Source organism: Octopus sinensis, linkage group LG1 (assembly GCF_006345805.1).
Source record: "Octopus sinensis linkage group LG1, ASM634580v1, whole genome shotgun sequence".
Classification (NCBI taxonomy): domain Eukaryota; kingdom Metazoa; phylum Mollusca; class Cephalopoda; order Octopoda; family Octopodidae; genus Octopus; species Octopus sinensis.
In genome coordinates this window covers 92,778,812-92,794,793 of record NC_042997.1, presented here as the reverse complement: position 1 = coordinate 92,794,793, position 15,982 = coordinate 92,778,812, and the positions used below count along the sequence as shown (strand labels likewise).

Genomic DNA, 15,982 nt, shown 5'->3' with positions numbered 1-15,982 from the left:
TACTTGACTGGTACATATTTTATTAAATCCGAAAGAATGGAGGGCAAAGTCGGCCCTGGTGATATTGGAACTTGGAACGTAAAACCGGAAGAAATACCACTAAGCATTTTGTCCGGCGTGCTAACGATTCTATTAGTTCGTCACCATAATAATAATTATAATGGTTTCAAATTTAGGACAAGGCCAGCAGTTTTAAGGGAAGAGACAACTTGATTACATCACCCCGTGTTTAACTTCTATTTATTTAACCGACCTCGAGAAGAAGGAAGGCGAAGTCAACCTCGGTGTAATTTGAACTCAGAACATTAAAACCGGAAGAAATGCCGCTGAGCATTTTGTCTGACGCGCTTGTAAGCTCACTGTCTAAATACAAAACTGTTTTTTATTCACAAATCTTTTGTGAACTGTTAATAAAAAAAAGAGCTCGACGTGAAGTTTTCAAGAAAGTGAAACCGAATTATTTTAATGTTTAAATTGCTTCATTTCACTTCACTTTCGCCATTTAAACTCTTGAAAAGGTATTGATTTACTTTCTCGTTTCATCATGCATGATATAATAACAGGTATGTGACGCTGGCCTGGATTAATACCGAACCAACCTATATACTTTACATTATCCAGTTTAGACTGTTGCTGTCACAAATTCAAAATTTCGTCTGGGTCAAACCTGCCTTTTATCTATGACGTCTAACAAAAACAAAAAATGATTTGTCCATAATATTCCCGTCACTGAGTTGATTAACCGCTTATTATCTTCTCTACATCAGTAATCCGGTCACTGCTCCCAATGGAAGTTATTCCTCTTATGCTGCTAACACTTTTAATAAAGAAATAAACTTGCTAGTCTTCATGCCTACGTAAGGAATAACCTTTATTTTAATTATTGAAATGAAGACCATCCATGCACATGCAACCCCATGAACTAAAAGTGCTCAATAGATGCACGAATTGAAACTTCCCTCCTTCTGCAATACCTGTTAGCTAAGACAACCCAATAGTGTCCACTTCTAACCTACTCGGCCTCCTCTCGCAGTGGATCCACGAATGCTACTCATTTACGGCTAAGCGAAACAAAATTTTCTAGGTGCTTAGCACAACAACGTTTTTGTTGCTGGGGACTTCAGCAATTGGACCTTCGTCTTTATTGATTTCTCCAAGTTAAGCACAAGTCCAGAAAAGAGTATAAACGAATGAAGCATACACGTGCACGTGTCTTCATATTTAAACAAAATGGTTTGGATATAAAGTGTAGGCGTTTAGGGTTAGGTTTACACCGAAAACGGGTGGTGTGCGTATTCTTTACCTCCGCCTAAAAGGTATAAATAAAGATATGAAGATCCCTAACACATCACTTTGTTGAAGCTTCGGGACTATCGCTTGATACTATTTCCCTAACTAAAGATTTATTTCATTGACTGGTGTGTGTAAAAAAGTAAGTGGATCCACTATCAGGTTCGACGATGACTATTCCAGTTGTTCTGTCAGTTACCAAAACATTGAAGTACAATAATCCCTTGCCATATTGCGGTTTATTATTTAAGCTTACGTCGATTCCTCTGTGGTTTTGCATTTATAATAAAATAAATATATACAAATTATAAAAATAACTTTAAAATATATACAGTACTGTTTCTACTTCGCAAATTTTCACCTATCGCGCGGGAGGGAGGGGGGCATAGCACCCGCGATAGTCGAGGGATTACTGTATATAGTGCAAATGATTATTTCACAGATGTGACTATTTAAGCAGAATCGGATAGACGTAAAAGTTAACCCCTGAATTATACAGTACATGCGATGAGCTTTCAGTTTCCTTCAGTTTAGTTTTATTCTCGACGCTTAGGTTGACCCTATGCTATGGCAGATGACACTTATCCAAGATACTGCTACGTAGTGAGATCGATCTCGGAACCTTCTTAGGGCGAAACATACCTCATTAGCACTTAGCCATGCTTATGCAGACACACTCACACTTAAAATGTGTATTTTAAGGAAGGATGAAAACTAATTATCTACCTTCGTGGTATTTGAAAGCAAACTCAATACGTTTGTTGGTCTGTAATGAGGGTAAAATGCCCCTTCCGAAGAGAAAGTGTCGCTATTACTCAACTATTTTAACAACTTCAAGTATCATAATATCAGGGAAATTGTTTTTTCCAAAAAGGCATTTTATATTAGAACGAGTTGTGTTGAGATCCGTTGCATATGACAGAAATGTATTTAAATTTCTGTTGACCTTCAATAGTTAGTAACAGTAGTATCATCAGAACTAAAGCAGGTAGATTTAAATTTATTCTAAAGATGTCTTGGAGAAGACATGTTCGTGAGACCAAACGAAAGTCTTGTAATACAAAATTCTCAGACAAGACTACAAATAGTAATTGTAAAAGGTAAAGATATTGTTGAATATCAAATTATCAGCTAGGTAGATCAGAATCTGCATACGCACGTATATAAATATAGATATACACACACACACTTTTTCTCATGCCAGAACGGTTGGATACTCGTGCGTTTCCATTTCTCCGTTTTCTATCCTACCTTCCGGAAGAAGAGTATGTACTCGAAACCTTAAAGGCATTTCATTTTTTTTCCTCACCATTTCGTGAACGTTGTATTTTCTGTTACTTTTGCACTACACACACAGAGCAAAATTTTACTTTGGCACTTGCATTCTAATACAACCCATTATGTTTTAGAAATTTAATGATAATTTGTGTGAAATTGATCTGATAGTCTGGTACACAATTGTCACAATGATTGAAAAGCAGTCTAATAGGCGGTATGTAATCACCAAATGTAGCTGATATAATAGGCATGTTTCACATTGACCTAACTATAATGTAAGTGTTGAAATCTAGTTTGTATAATTCGCCAACAACTGGCTCGGTAAAGCATGTATAAATGTTGAGAATGATTGAGAAAACAAGATTATGTAGTTTGTGGTTTTTGTTTTGTTGTTACTGCGAACTAAGCTCTTCATGAGGGGTTTCTCGGTTTTATGATGCCATATTTGACTGGGTAGTTTACTTCTTGTTTTAGGAATTTTGTTGTCGTCCACAAAATACCTTTAAGCAGATGTGGCTGTAGATTTTGTGTTTGAAGTTAAATTAATGAAGCAGTAACGTGTAGAACCTTCAGTGAACACTAGAGAGGCTTAAGAGCCATTAAGCTTACATATCAGTGGAAACAGTCTGAGTATTACATCCGAGCGGAGAGTATATATACCCAATAGTGACTGTTGTTTGTACAACTCCTCGTCATACAGAATGTCAACTTCGCATATCTTCGTATACAGGAATTGAACTGATGCTTCACATTGTTGCTTCTGATTGGTTTAATGACTGAATCATCCCACTTAGTGTAAATATGAATGAATATGTGTGTGCGCGCGCGAAGGCGTGGCAAGTACTTTGCTTACCAACCACATAGTTCCGGGTTCAGTCCCACTACGTTGCATCTTGGCCAAGTGTCTTCTACTATAGCTTCGGGCCAACCAAAGCTTTGAATTTGGTAGACAGAAACTGAAAGAAGCCCGCTGTGTATGTATATATATATATATATATATATGTGTGTGTGTGTTTGTGTGTTTTTCCCCCTCCATCGCTTGACAATCGATGTTGGTGTCTTTAGGTCCCGTAACTTAGCGGTTCGGCAAAAGAGGCCGATAGAACAAGGCTTGCGAAGAATAATTCCTGGGGTCGATTTGTTCGACAAAAGGCGGTGCTCCAGCATGGCTGCAGTCAAATGACTGAAAGAAATAAAAGAATATATATTTATAATAGAGGTCTCAAAAGTGACGGGGGATACTGACTAACACCACTTATTCTAAAACAATAGTTAAATAAACTCCAAAGCCACTAAAGCCTTATACTTAATGACTGACGAAGGGAGGTAGCGCATATAGCCATCCTGTGACCTCTGTTAATTTTGCCTATAGTTTTTTATTACTAATAAGCCACCTTTTTAATTTGTTATATATATAAATCAGCGACTCCGGCAGAGATGTTCGGACTTAGCCCAGGTATAAATTTAGTAAAGTGAACGTGTATTTGCAAGCTGGTTTAATTTCTGTTAACAATTGCAGCCAATGACTCGAGCTCCTTTTGAGCCTGGTCGCAGTTCATTTATTTTCGTTCGGCGTCTGGCAGTCGTCTTAGAGGTGCCCTGTATGAAAAACTATCGTTCGTAGCAGATGTTCACTCGACATCGTTCACACGCTCCTGACTCCAGCTCAGAAGTTACAGTCCAAGTTGTTATCCTATAATCGTAAAAATTAAAACTAATTCATATTCAATGTTTTCTTGAAACAATAAATTTCTATTGAGATTAGGATTTAAATTTCCAATCCATGAAAAGTTTTCTTTATACAATATTCTTAAAGGAACGAAAAATTATCCAGCAACTCAAGCTGATACGAATGAACCTGGTGGGTCTAAAATACTAACTGGCATCTCTTGCCAGGAGTACCAGCAACAGTCATATCGCTGATGTTTGTTGTGCATTCCACTGTCGTTATTTGATTGCTGTCATTCTTCTGTGCGTCTGTATGTAAAGATCAATTGTGCTTTGCAGGGTTGCTTTATTTTTACTCATTTTAAAACTTCACTTAGAAATAGAGAAAGGCGTTAAAACTGGTTTTCTGTCTTATTGTTAAATTATCAGTGCACGTGTGTCTGCGGTGTGCATTACTTCTTTTATACATGTGTCTGTCTTATGCGAAATCTGTGATGAGCCCGAGTGACGCAAATGACCTGGGATCGCCTCTTATATATATATATAATATATATATATATATATATATATATATATATATATATATAATATATAGAGAGAGAGAGAGAGAGAGAGATAGAGAGAGAGAGAGAGAGAGAGAGAGAGAGAGTATAAAATTGCCAGTGCTTCCATTGTCGAAGTTTGCATTGTCTAATTATTAATCACATTAAAGAAAGTAAGCACAAGCAAAAAAAATAATAATATTGCAATGAGACTGAAAAACTTTTAATGTCGAAGAAAGTAATGTGGTGCTCGACGTTACTTGCGGTCATGTCTGCACTTCACATACACACAAAGAGGGAAAAGTAAGCTCCTCTCATAATATTCTCGAAGATCTTGTTGTAAACGATACCATTCTTGAGAGCTTAGTGCTTTGCTCTAGTTTGTGTGATACTTCTGATGTCAAATCTAGCTTCATTTATTTATTTTCGAGTAATCTGAATTTGTCCGCGTTATGCCGAAATAATGCATTTGTCACCGGATTTTTCGAATGTAGTTCAGGCGATATTTCTTAAAATTGTATTCCTTACACTGAAGTCTTAAAGTTTGAAGATATTGACCTAGTGTCTTTGAACGCAAATGCCTTCGAGTTACACGTTCAGATCTAATAATTTTTTTTTTTTTTTAAACCCTTCACTGGTTATATTTTAAGTATTTTATCCTGAACACGTAATTATCAGTGTATGACAAATTCAAGAAGGTGTAGTTTGAAGAGATTGTGAATACTTGTATGACATTTTACAGACGTACATAGCTACTATTTGAATTTTGAAAGGAGTTGCACCGATTATGTTAAGTTCTTTTCTTTTCTTTGAAGCAATGATAATAGTTTTTGTATATAAAAGACTTTATTGAATGAATAATGCTACACCTCAACATCCGGCTTAAGTATGGGAGAGAACTCGCCCATTACATGACATATCCCTTATTAAAAGAACGTAGAACCACTACAAAACACTCCTTACTGGAAGTGTGGGTGTACGGTTAAGGTAGGCAGGAAGGCCTGCTAGTTCTGTTTAGAATGGGATGAGTTAATGATTTGTTCTCAGTGAATCAGACAGAGAGTTCCAAAAATAAATATCTCGAAGAGAGCGAATGTGTGTGTGTGTGTTTTAATTGTTTACTTGTAAAACAGGTATAAACAAATTGTTTTGAGTAGAAAGGTTACTGAAATTTTTGTTTTACTATTTGTCACACAAATGAAGAGATGATAGGAACAAATAGTTCTGACAGGAAATATAATGGTGATTACAGAAGCGTGATAGATTTGAGCTGACGGTGTATGGTACCAAAATTGTAATTACAACCATACAAAACTGTGTAAAGATCCTGGATAACTAACAAAGCTGGAATATTTATTGTTCCCTGAAGACTCTAAATTGCAGCAATGCAGTCATAACTGTGGGTATAGTCGTCCCAGCCTTTTATATAATGAATGTTGGGTCCCGCCCATGAGAAAAATAGTTGGATTACTGCATTGTTTCATTCTATACCTATTTTTTCTCCGATATGTAAGAAGTCAGTTGATAATATGAGTAGACATATCAATAACTACAACTTTATGAGTCCGTCCGCGAATATTACAACTAAATCCATACAGTAAGTACTGCATGAACTAGACTACAGCTGCCTACTACTACTATATACAACAATCTACTTCCTCACCAACGCTATATATATAATATATATATATATATATTTATATATATAGTGCGTCTGTATGTATGTGATATATATATAATTACACTGAGTGGCCCACACTAACAAAACACTAGAGAATATTAGGTATTTCCCTGGTAGTTCATAAGGCGTACTATCCCTACAATCCATATCGTACTACGGCTTCGTATGTAATAGACAGTTTTGACACATTATTCAATAGCACACACAGCATACTACTAACACATCAACTGCCTCACCAAACGCACTCTCTTCCTCCTTGCTCTTGTGTGTCACCGCCTCCGCCACGTCTGTATCTGAAACAGTCGGTGCTCCTCTCACTACGACTTCAATAACTATTCTGCTTGTATGTCGATGATTTCAAATGTGGAAGGAAGTGTTTGGTTTCTATTCACTGTCCTGTTGGCCATGGCATCGAATATAGTCAGCTGGTCGCTAGTTACACCAATATGATAATGATAACATATAGCTGAAATGGAGCCCTGTTGCAACGATGCTGGAGGAATCGGTTCTGATTCTGTAGTGGCGTTACCAAACGTTCTCTGTTGATAGTTTGTTGTTTTTTATACTGTTGTCGGACTTGATAGGCAACTAAAAGGTTTGCCAAGTCAAGATGAGCAGCTGGAAGAGTCTATAAGGAGATATACTGCAAAGCAACCAAACCAGCAGTGTCAGATTATTTACACTATCAGACAAAATAGAAAAGAGGCGATATTTATTAAACCACACAGTTATATTCTTGACTCATTACTTCTCAGACAAGGTTAGTTTATTTATTCTCAATTTGATCATATATGTAACTCTCCTTGGTCCTTTAAAAAATATATATATTTATTGTCCCTAGTTTTCTATTCCTCCTTATCCCCCCCCCCCTTTTATTCATGCCGAATCGTTGGTTACTTTTTTTATGATAGATCATAGTGAGTGATCCAAGAGATCCCATATGTCTCTTACCGGCATTTCCCCTTGCTTTCTCTGTAAAACTGGATGTGACTTTTGTATCGAATATTACAGTCTGAGACTTCATTCCGAATTATTCCCGTTTCATTTTTGTATATTTATTATTTTCCTCTGTTTGTGTATGGAACGTTATGTTTCTCTCACCGAACGTCACACCCTCACTAGTAACTTAATGTAGTCGACGAAGTGCTACGTTTAAAAATACAGCGGAAATGGGAGACTTATGTATGTGCAATTAATATATACAAGTAGATATTTTAATAAAACCACGTCTGTAATGAACCTTTTTGAAGGGAATAGGAATATTGTATCAGTACTACTGTATTAAAAGCATAAGGTTAAGTGAAAAGCAAATATCCCCCTATTGTAGAGTATTGTAAAACAAGTCTTCCTTCAAGCGACTACTACATGTCTTTCATTTAGGTTTTCACATAGTGCCTGTCTTTGTCTCTCCACACACACACACATATATCTTTATTTATTCGCGTGTAAGTTAGTTACATATATTAGCTTTTTCATATTCTGAAAGCTAATATTTACACACAGCTATCTAATAGATATAAGTGAGTGTGTGCCATATATGTTCCGGAAATTTCAATTATTTAATCATTGTAGACTCGGTGAAGAAAAATATGGGTGACCGCTTAGATTTCCTTCTATATTTAGGTAGTAACTCCCTTCTCATAATCAACACTTCTCTATACTCTCTCAATAGTAGTCTTGTTTTCCTTCAATCTTTGTCAATCTTCCTCTCATCACACTTCATATATACAAGTTATTACATTATAACAAAATAGTTTTAATACCACTAGGATTTACTAGTTGTTAGTTTTTTTTTGTTTGTTTTGTTTTTTTAACTGTCCAGGAACAATAAATCTTTTATAATTCCATTCTCATTTCGGATGCATTATGAAAATCTTTCCTGGAACAACAAATTAATGAGTTGAGCTTGGCTGCATTTGATCTCGGTATATAAAGAGCCCCAGTTAAATACCGCAGAAATTTTGTCCGACGCCTTCCTAACGCGTTTGTTAAATGCGGTATTTTAGCTAAGTTCCGAGTTCAGTTTTCGCAGGAGTCGGTTTTTTGCCTTTCCCAATACCCAGGCGTCGGCGCTGTCGACGTTATTCTCTTCTCTATAAATTTACAGCATTATGCCAATGTTAGAAACTATATTATTATTATTATTGGCAGAGTGATAAGTGAACGGGAAAGTTTGACTGTCGGTAAATGCATGTAACTCTTAAAACTAAAATACGACTGCTATCCAGCTTAAAAACAAAAATATAAGTGCTTTTATTCCGTGTTCAGAACAACAAACAAACACACACACACATTCTCAGCTGTTTCAATTTACTCTTGTTCTTCCTATCGTAGAAGCTTCAGTAATTGGTTATGTATGTGCCTATCACAGATACACATGACAGCTAGGCATTTTCCCTAAGACAAATAAGCTTTTGTTGACCATCTTACTGTCATTTGGCTGTAACTTTTTCCCCATATTATTACTGCCAAGTTTTTTGTTTTTGTTTCACCAGCAGTTACTTGTGGTGTTTTTGTTTTTCTTTTTTAACGCTTAGAATCGAAATCCCCAAATGCTCCTGTCTTATCAGTGATTAGATAGAATTAAGAGAATTAAGTTTGTAAAAAATCAAAATCACGCTTTTCTGTAAAGACTTTATGCATGTTGAGGTGCCATGCATCACATAACACTCGCTCTTACGCACACAATACATACGCACATATGGTTAGTGCGTTTGTTCGGAGTTTTTTTCTTTCCCCCCGCCCTTTCATTTGTCTTTAAAGTAGTTAGTTAACATGTATAGAATTGTTCGCCCTATTTTTGTTCATTGTGTTTATTTGTATATGTGAATGGTGGGACGAGCGCTGTGAATAAATACTTGTGAAATAACATTAGCTTTCGACGTAGTTGCTCTTGGAAATTTCCATCCTATTTATAATTTTTTTTTTCTAAACGACTTTGTTCACACCTCTCTCTCTCACGCCCGCGCGAGCGTGTATATGTATGGCGATATATATAAATATATATACTCTCACACGCTAATGTACACAAAAACATAGAACGTACTGTATATTTTTGATCACCATCTATACTGTAAATAAAACGCCAATGTGTAACTTACGCATGCATACACGTCGTACATACACATATCCCTTCAAATCCTGAATTTTCTGCCAAATTTTAATTGGTTATATTTCATTACCAGCTAATTTCAACGTTGCATTTTTTTATTTTCTTATCCAGTTCATGCTTGCCTATTATTTATTTTATAGATTCATAATCGTTGCACCTAGGTGTGTGTTTAGTGTGCGCAGTGAAGCATAGTATAAAGAAGTAAGCCTAGCTAGTTTGCTTATCACATATTTGTCTGATCATATATCTATTATTTATTCGTTCTAAATGTTATCTATACAGACAGGTGTTTTATTACTTCGCTTGCAATGAAAACTCTTATTTCTTTCAATTGTTCTTTCTCGTTCTTGAATTTATAGGACACCACTAATATTTCAGATATAATACGTATTGTCGGGTTTTATCTTAGGGGGAAATATTTGACGTCGATATAATGAGTATTATCAGTTAGCATAGCAAGGTAACTTCGTCTGCCATGTAACATTAACTTGAACATTTAAATGGTAATCGGAACATATATTCGGTTCCAATAAACTCACTGTAGTATCTATGTAAATAATATTTATCTCTGTGACAGACATTCTCAAGATATTTTGAGAGAGGAATTAGTGAACGGAAATGAGTGACAGGAAAAAAATATTTAACTCAAATACATAAATAAGTTATGAAATATTTTAAATTGCTTATTAGCTGTGAATACATGAATCGTTGACCATTACAACACAACACAACTTATAGGTATGTGGAAGGTCAGATCACGTTCTATAAAACAGTAAATTAGAAAACGTCAAAAGAATCAAGTTGCTTTTTCCTTGGATTCAAAGAAACCTAGGCTCTTGATAGCATTATTTGGTGGAAAACTTGTCGTGATGTACTTCCTGGCAGCACTTCCCTACAGCGTGGGAAGGGGTAAGTTCACTGATTTATAACGATGAAAAAAAAATAGTTTAGTGACATAAGAATTTAAATCATGTGATGATAGTATGTTGACAACATTAATGTTTGGCATTGAATAATTTGTGTAAACAAACTTCATCAGAAAAATTAGGTTCAAATTGCAGGAATTCTGTGTTCTGCGTATAGGAAACCTGCCTTTAAAACAAACTTCTCTTTGTTTTCAGAATGTGCATCTTGCTCTTTTTTCTATAGGTGTTTTCACGATGTTTGGCACTCATTTTCGTGTTCTGTTACTATATATTTATTTTATTATTGTGAACGTCTTCATTCTCTCTTTCTGTATATAATACTCTAGATGACATCTTGATATAAAAAATAACACCCGCACAAATATTGACTGTGTAGTACATGATGTTTGATATGCCTGATTCAATCAGACTTCCAAAAAAAAAAAAAAAGAAAAGAAAAGTTGAGCTCAGCTTTTTAATTGATCTTCCGTTTTTCTAGTGTTACTTGAAATAGTTTGACATTTTCAGAGCCATTCCTGAATACAGATTTAATGCCTCGTAACCATAAAAATAACAGTTAAAAAATATATGAGAATTTGTCTCCTTTCAATAATTCCCATCAAATCTTTGTAATGGTTATCAATATAGCTTTGACTAACTTTAATAGTTGAGTGTTCTGATCAGCCTTTTTGCTCATTATCTTGCATTAGATCAGTCATCAACAAATTGCTACCTGCCACACTTTCTGAATGGCATGCCTAATGAAAATTACCTTGAATTTTTTTTAGTAATACAGCTCACCAGAAGTTATATCTCATGTGGCCCGCTTCTCACAAAATTTGACCATGCCAGCATTAGATGATATAAGTAACCTGATGTTACACTGTTTTCCATAATTATTTCCGTTTATACACCATTAAACAGCTTGTCTTTTCGTTTATTTAGGACTGGTGGTAGATGTATCACCTCTGAAACTACACATTTACAGCTGTTTGAATATTTGTTGTTTTTGGAGTGTTAGTTTCAGAAAAGTGCAAAAAAAATTTTTTTTTTAGTTTGCTCTTATCTTCATATCCATTTTTCATTGTTTTATGGTTTTCTCATCTCTTCCAAAACTTCAAAGTATTCTACTGCATTCGGTCAGATAGTGGATTATTTTGATCACCAAATCTGTTGTTTCTATTTTGTAGGGTATATAGTTAATAAACCTAGGCTAACTGCTGGTATTAATGAAGGGTTTATGGATTTAAAATAATCAATTGTTCTTGTCTGTCACATTTTAACATTCAGCTTTTATGTCTGTCTAGGGTTTAGTTTATATGAAATTTTAAAATGGAATGGCAGAATAGGGTTATTTTGGGTTTTTTTTTTTTTTTTTTTTTTTTTTTTGTCAGCAAAGCTTTTTATTTTGCTTGTTTGTTAAATTTAACAGCATATTTGCATATCAGATCTACTCAAACCAAGACTTCATTATTAACACATTGTAATAACCTCATGCAGAAAATAGTTCATGAATAAAAGTGTGATAATATATTTTGGGCATCTGAACGTATTAAAATCTATTATTTGGGGTGGGGTGCAGATTCAGCATATTCATAGCTTTTTTTTTTTTTTATACATAACATTCTCAGTTTTATGTTTACTCTTAGACATTGACAACAAAACAATTCCACACATTTAATAAATGTTATAAAAAGAAATGTTAAGCTCTCTTATGTATGCAATAAAAAAAAAACATTGTAATTTTTTTAAAGTACTTGTGTGTAATTAAAAAATTTCAAAAATTAAGAAAATATTCATTCTTATTTAAATTTTAATTTCCCAGCTATTTCAAATGTCATTAGTGTCTAAAATCATGACATAACTAATGATAAATTGTACGACTGATAAAATTTATTCTTCACCAAGCATTTTTTTTTTCTTTTTTAATGTCTGTTGACCTTTGAACTTCAGTTGGCACTGGAAATTATATGCGATTTACAGGGAGAATATTTTGTTATTTAGTATTGTGAGAATGCTTTAAGGCACTTGTACTGTTTACCAGAGAATTTTGTAGTAGGGCAGGGTTAGGTGAAGATAGGTGATGAGTAATCAGGAAAAAGGTCAAGGTATAAAAAAAATAGTAAAATGTAAACATTGTTGGAGAGATTTCAATTTTATTTACATGATGACTTAAAATAAAAGTATATAAAAGCAAAGTTAAAACAATGATGGTGATCTAAAACCATTATAGTGGAATGGGAAGGTTATTTATTGCTTAGATATACAGCTGAATTGCTTGAATCTTGACAAACAGTTAATTTTATTTTAATTAATTCAATTTGACAAATATTTAGAAAACATTCATGCCTTCATTTGTTTGTAGTGTGAGTTTCAACTAGTATAGGTGCAGGCATGGTCCCACTGCATGGCACCATAGATAAATGTCTTTTTCTATAGCCCTAGACTGACTCTTACCTCCGAGTGAATTTCATAGATGGAAACTGTGTGGAAGTCTATTGTATAAACATATGTTTTGCATGTGTGTTGTTGTGTTTGTCCCCTCCACTTTTTGATAACCTGTGTTGGTTTGTTTACATTCCCAGTAGCTAAGCAATTCAGCAAAAGTAGCTGATAGAATAAGTTCCAAACTGCCCCAGCATGGATGCAGTCCAAAGGCTGAAACAAGTAGAAAGTAGCCATCAAAACTAACTTTTACAGTTGGTTTATTTGGTGGTTCAGGACTTATTTTCTTCTTTACTCTATCAAATGCTCATGAAATATTTAAGTTTCAGTTTTTTTGACAAGCACAGCTATTTCTTATATATATCTCTGACACATGCAGTTAATTATCTTAAAACATTAACTACTTCAATTATTTCCCCTTTGATAGCCTCTAAAATATATAAAGTTACGGTAGAATAAGATACATCTATATTTGAAATATGATTAGTGAAAGTATAACAGCACTAAAATATTTACAATGGAATTTTTTTTATTTTTAAAGCCCCCCCCCCCCCTCCAGTGAAGTTAGTTTGCAAAAATTTTCAATAACACACTCTTTTCTTGTGGAGGCATACTATTTTGTTATTCCTTTTACTATATTGGCAAGCAGGAATATTATTTCGTAGTAGATTTATAGTTTGATATTCTTTCTGATGCCAACAGACTTTTTAAGCTTTTTAGCATTTAAACCAGCTGGACTCGGCCTTTGACACGTACCTTACAGTGTTATTCTAAAAATAAACAATCACATTGAAATCCCAAAGCACAAAATTCAGAACAATGTGGATGAATTACATTTGACAGAGTAATATGAATGCTAAAGGGTTAAAGTTTGCCTAAAATAAAGGAATGGTGTCCATAATTCTTGTAGATTTTCATATCTTTCTCTTCTATTTGTTTCAGTCATCAGACTGTGGCCTTCTTGGGGCATCATCCTGAAGAATATTAGTCAAATGAATCAACCCAGTACTTTTTTTTTTAAGCTCAGTAATAAGTTATGGGGATGTAAACACACCTACACCAGTTGTCAAGCAGTAAGTGAGGACAAACACAAACACACACACAGATAGATCTTAGGCTGGGATATTTGGATAGATGGATGAGATTAATAATATGGTTAGAAAGAAGGTCATAATCTGTTCTGAGAGGAGAGATTAAAAGGAGGAGATGAAGTAATCATAGAAAGGAAATCAAAAGTCAGCAGTTTGCCTGACAGTTATTGGCTGTTTCTTATTTTTTCAATCTTTGGCCAAAAATTATTGAAATCTTTCAACTATTACTAGTGAATATGGGAAAAGTTGTAAAGTTAATAGGAAGTCAGCTACTTGGTCAGCAAAAAGTATTTTCCTCTTCTAATTCAAAATCTAAATTTTCCTAAAGAATTTTGTTATTTCCTCATCTGATCATGTTATTATATTTCAATTTCTCATTTTTTTTTGTTTTTTCCTTTTCCATTTTATTTTCCTCAGGTTTCATCAGTATAACAGTAAACTTTTACAAAATATCCTGATGCGGGACCATGATTTACCTACTCCATCTGAACGCAGGTTGCGCTTATTGCAACTTGTGCGCAAATTAAACTTGCGTACGTGGTTACAACATGTTACAACTTATGGTGGAGCAAATAGCAGTCCAAGTAGTAGTGCACCCTCTGCAGCAGCTGCAGCCATTGGTGCATTTACATGTGCTCAAGCATCCCTGGCAATTAAACCTAGTGGAGGAAGCCTTCCTTCTCAACCACGAAGGGTTATAACTCAAAATTCCAGTAGTGCTACTTCATCAAACTCAAAGCTCTCAGCTCAGAAGAAATCACTCTACCGCAAAGTCCTTTCCAGTTCAGCAACGGATTGCCAGTCTCTAAAACCGTAAATATTGATTTTTATTAATGTAGTTTTTTTTTTGAAACCATTAGTTTTTTTTGGTTTTTTTTAACTTCTATTATTTTTTCTAACAAAAAACTAAATCTCAATGATTAAAATTTTTCCCCACAAACATCCTTTTCCATTTCTGCATTTTATTTCTTTTAAAATAAAAAGCCTAGGTTTGCTCATATATTGTTTGCAACTAATATTCAAAAGTTGTTTCACAGATCTTATATCCATTACATATCCATGCAGCAGCACCATTCTTCTCATGCTTACTAGCAATAACCACCTTCAACTTAGTGAATGTGAAAAAATTATCTTCTTCATCACTCTCATGTATTTTCAGTAGTTTTTTTTTTGAGTTTTTGTCCCCCCCCCAATTTTTAACTGCATTACCAGATGCAGCTCTGTTCCTAGGGTGTGTGCAGTTTTGTGCTTGAGAGTGGAGAGGTATCTACTCTAAATTTGTGTTGAGGGCTTTTTTTTTTATCTGTTGTTTATAATTTTAGTGTTGCTCTTGATGTCAAAGCTGTTATAGCATTGGCTGATGAGTGTGTAAAGTATGTACTGTGTGAGTTGTGATTATTGAATTATGCTTAGAGAATGTAGGCTGTACAGAGCAGGGTTAAAAAAAATTAAAAAGGAAATAAGTCATTTCCTTTTTATATTTTATTTCTACATGCACAGGACTTAATGATACTTCACTGAATGTCAGAGTTCAAAAGTAGTATTAAAACGATATTGCTGAAATCAGTTATATTAAAATAGAAACCTATTTTACTTATTGGCAATTAATTTCAAACTGTCAACCTGGATTTCAAATCTGGCCGTCGTTGGTTCCTTCCCTCGTCTTTAAACGTTCAAGTTCGTGTCGGTCGCTTTATATTTTATCTACATGTTAGTCACACAGTTCCAGATATACGGGGAGACAACTTTGCAAAATACTAATCCGATCGTTTATAAAATCTAGTTATAACATTACATACGTATAAGTTGATTGTTAGAGGTGACATCGTCAATAAAGAGGCCTGGGTGTTGATGCATTATAGTATGTATGTATGTATGTATATGTGTGTGTGTGTGTAGATATATATATATATGTGTCGCCTCCAGCAATCATTTATTACATGAAATAAATGAGTCTGTTATTATTTCAT

At 34.5% G+C, this 15,982-nt stretch overlaps 1 protein-coding gene across 2 annotated transcripts in view; it reads left to right on the top strand.

Annotated features, from left to right (window-relative positions):
* Positions 1 to 15,982, top strand: part of LOC115216422 — a 128,237-nt gene that overhangs the window by 88,602 nt on the left and 23,653 nt on the right. For both annotated transcript variants that reach the window (XM_029785758.2, XM_029785748.2), the window contains exon 8: positions 14,430 to 14,825. In XM_029785758.2, coding sequence (XP_029641618.1) covers positions 14,430 to 14,825 — 396 coding nt within the window. The remainder of the gene's footprint in view (positions 1 to 14,429; positions 14,826 to 15,982) is intronic.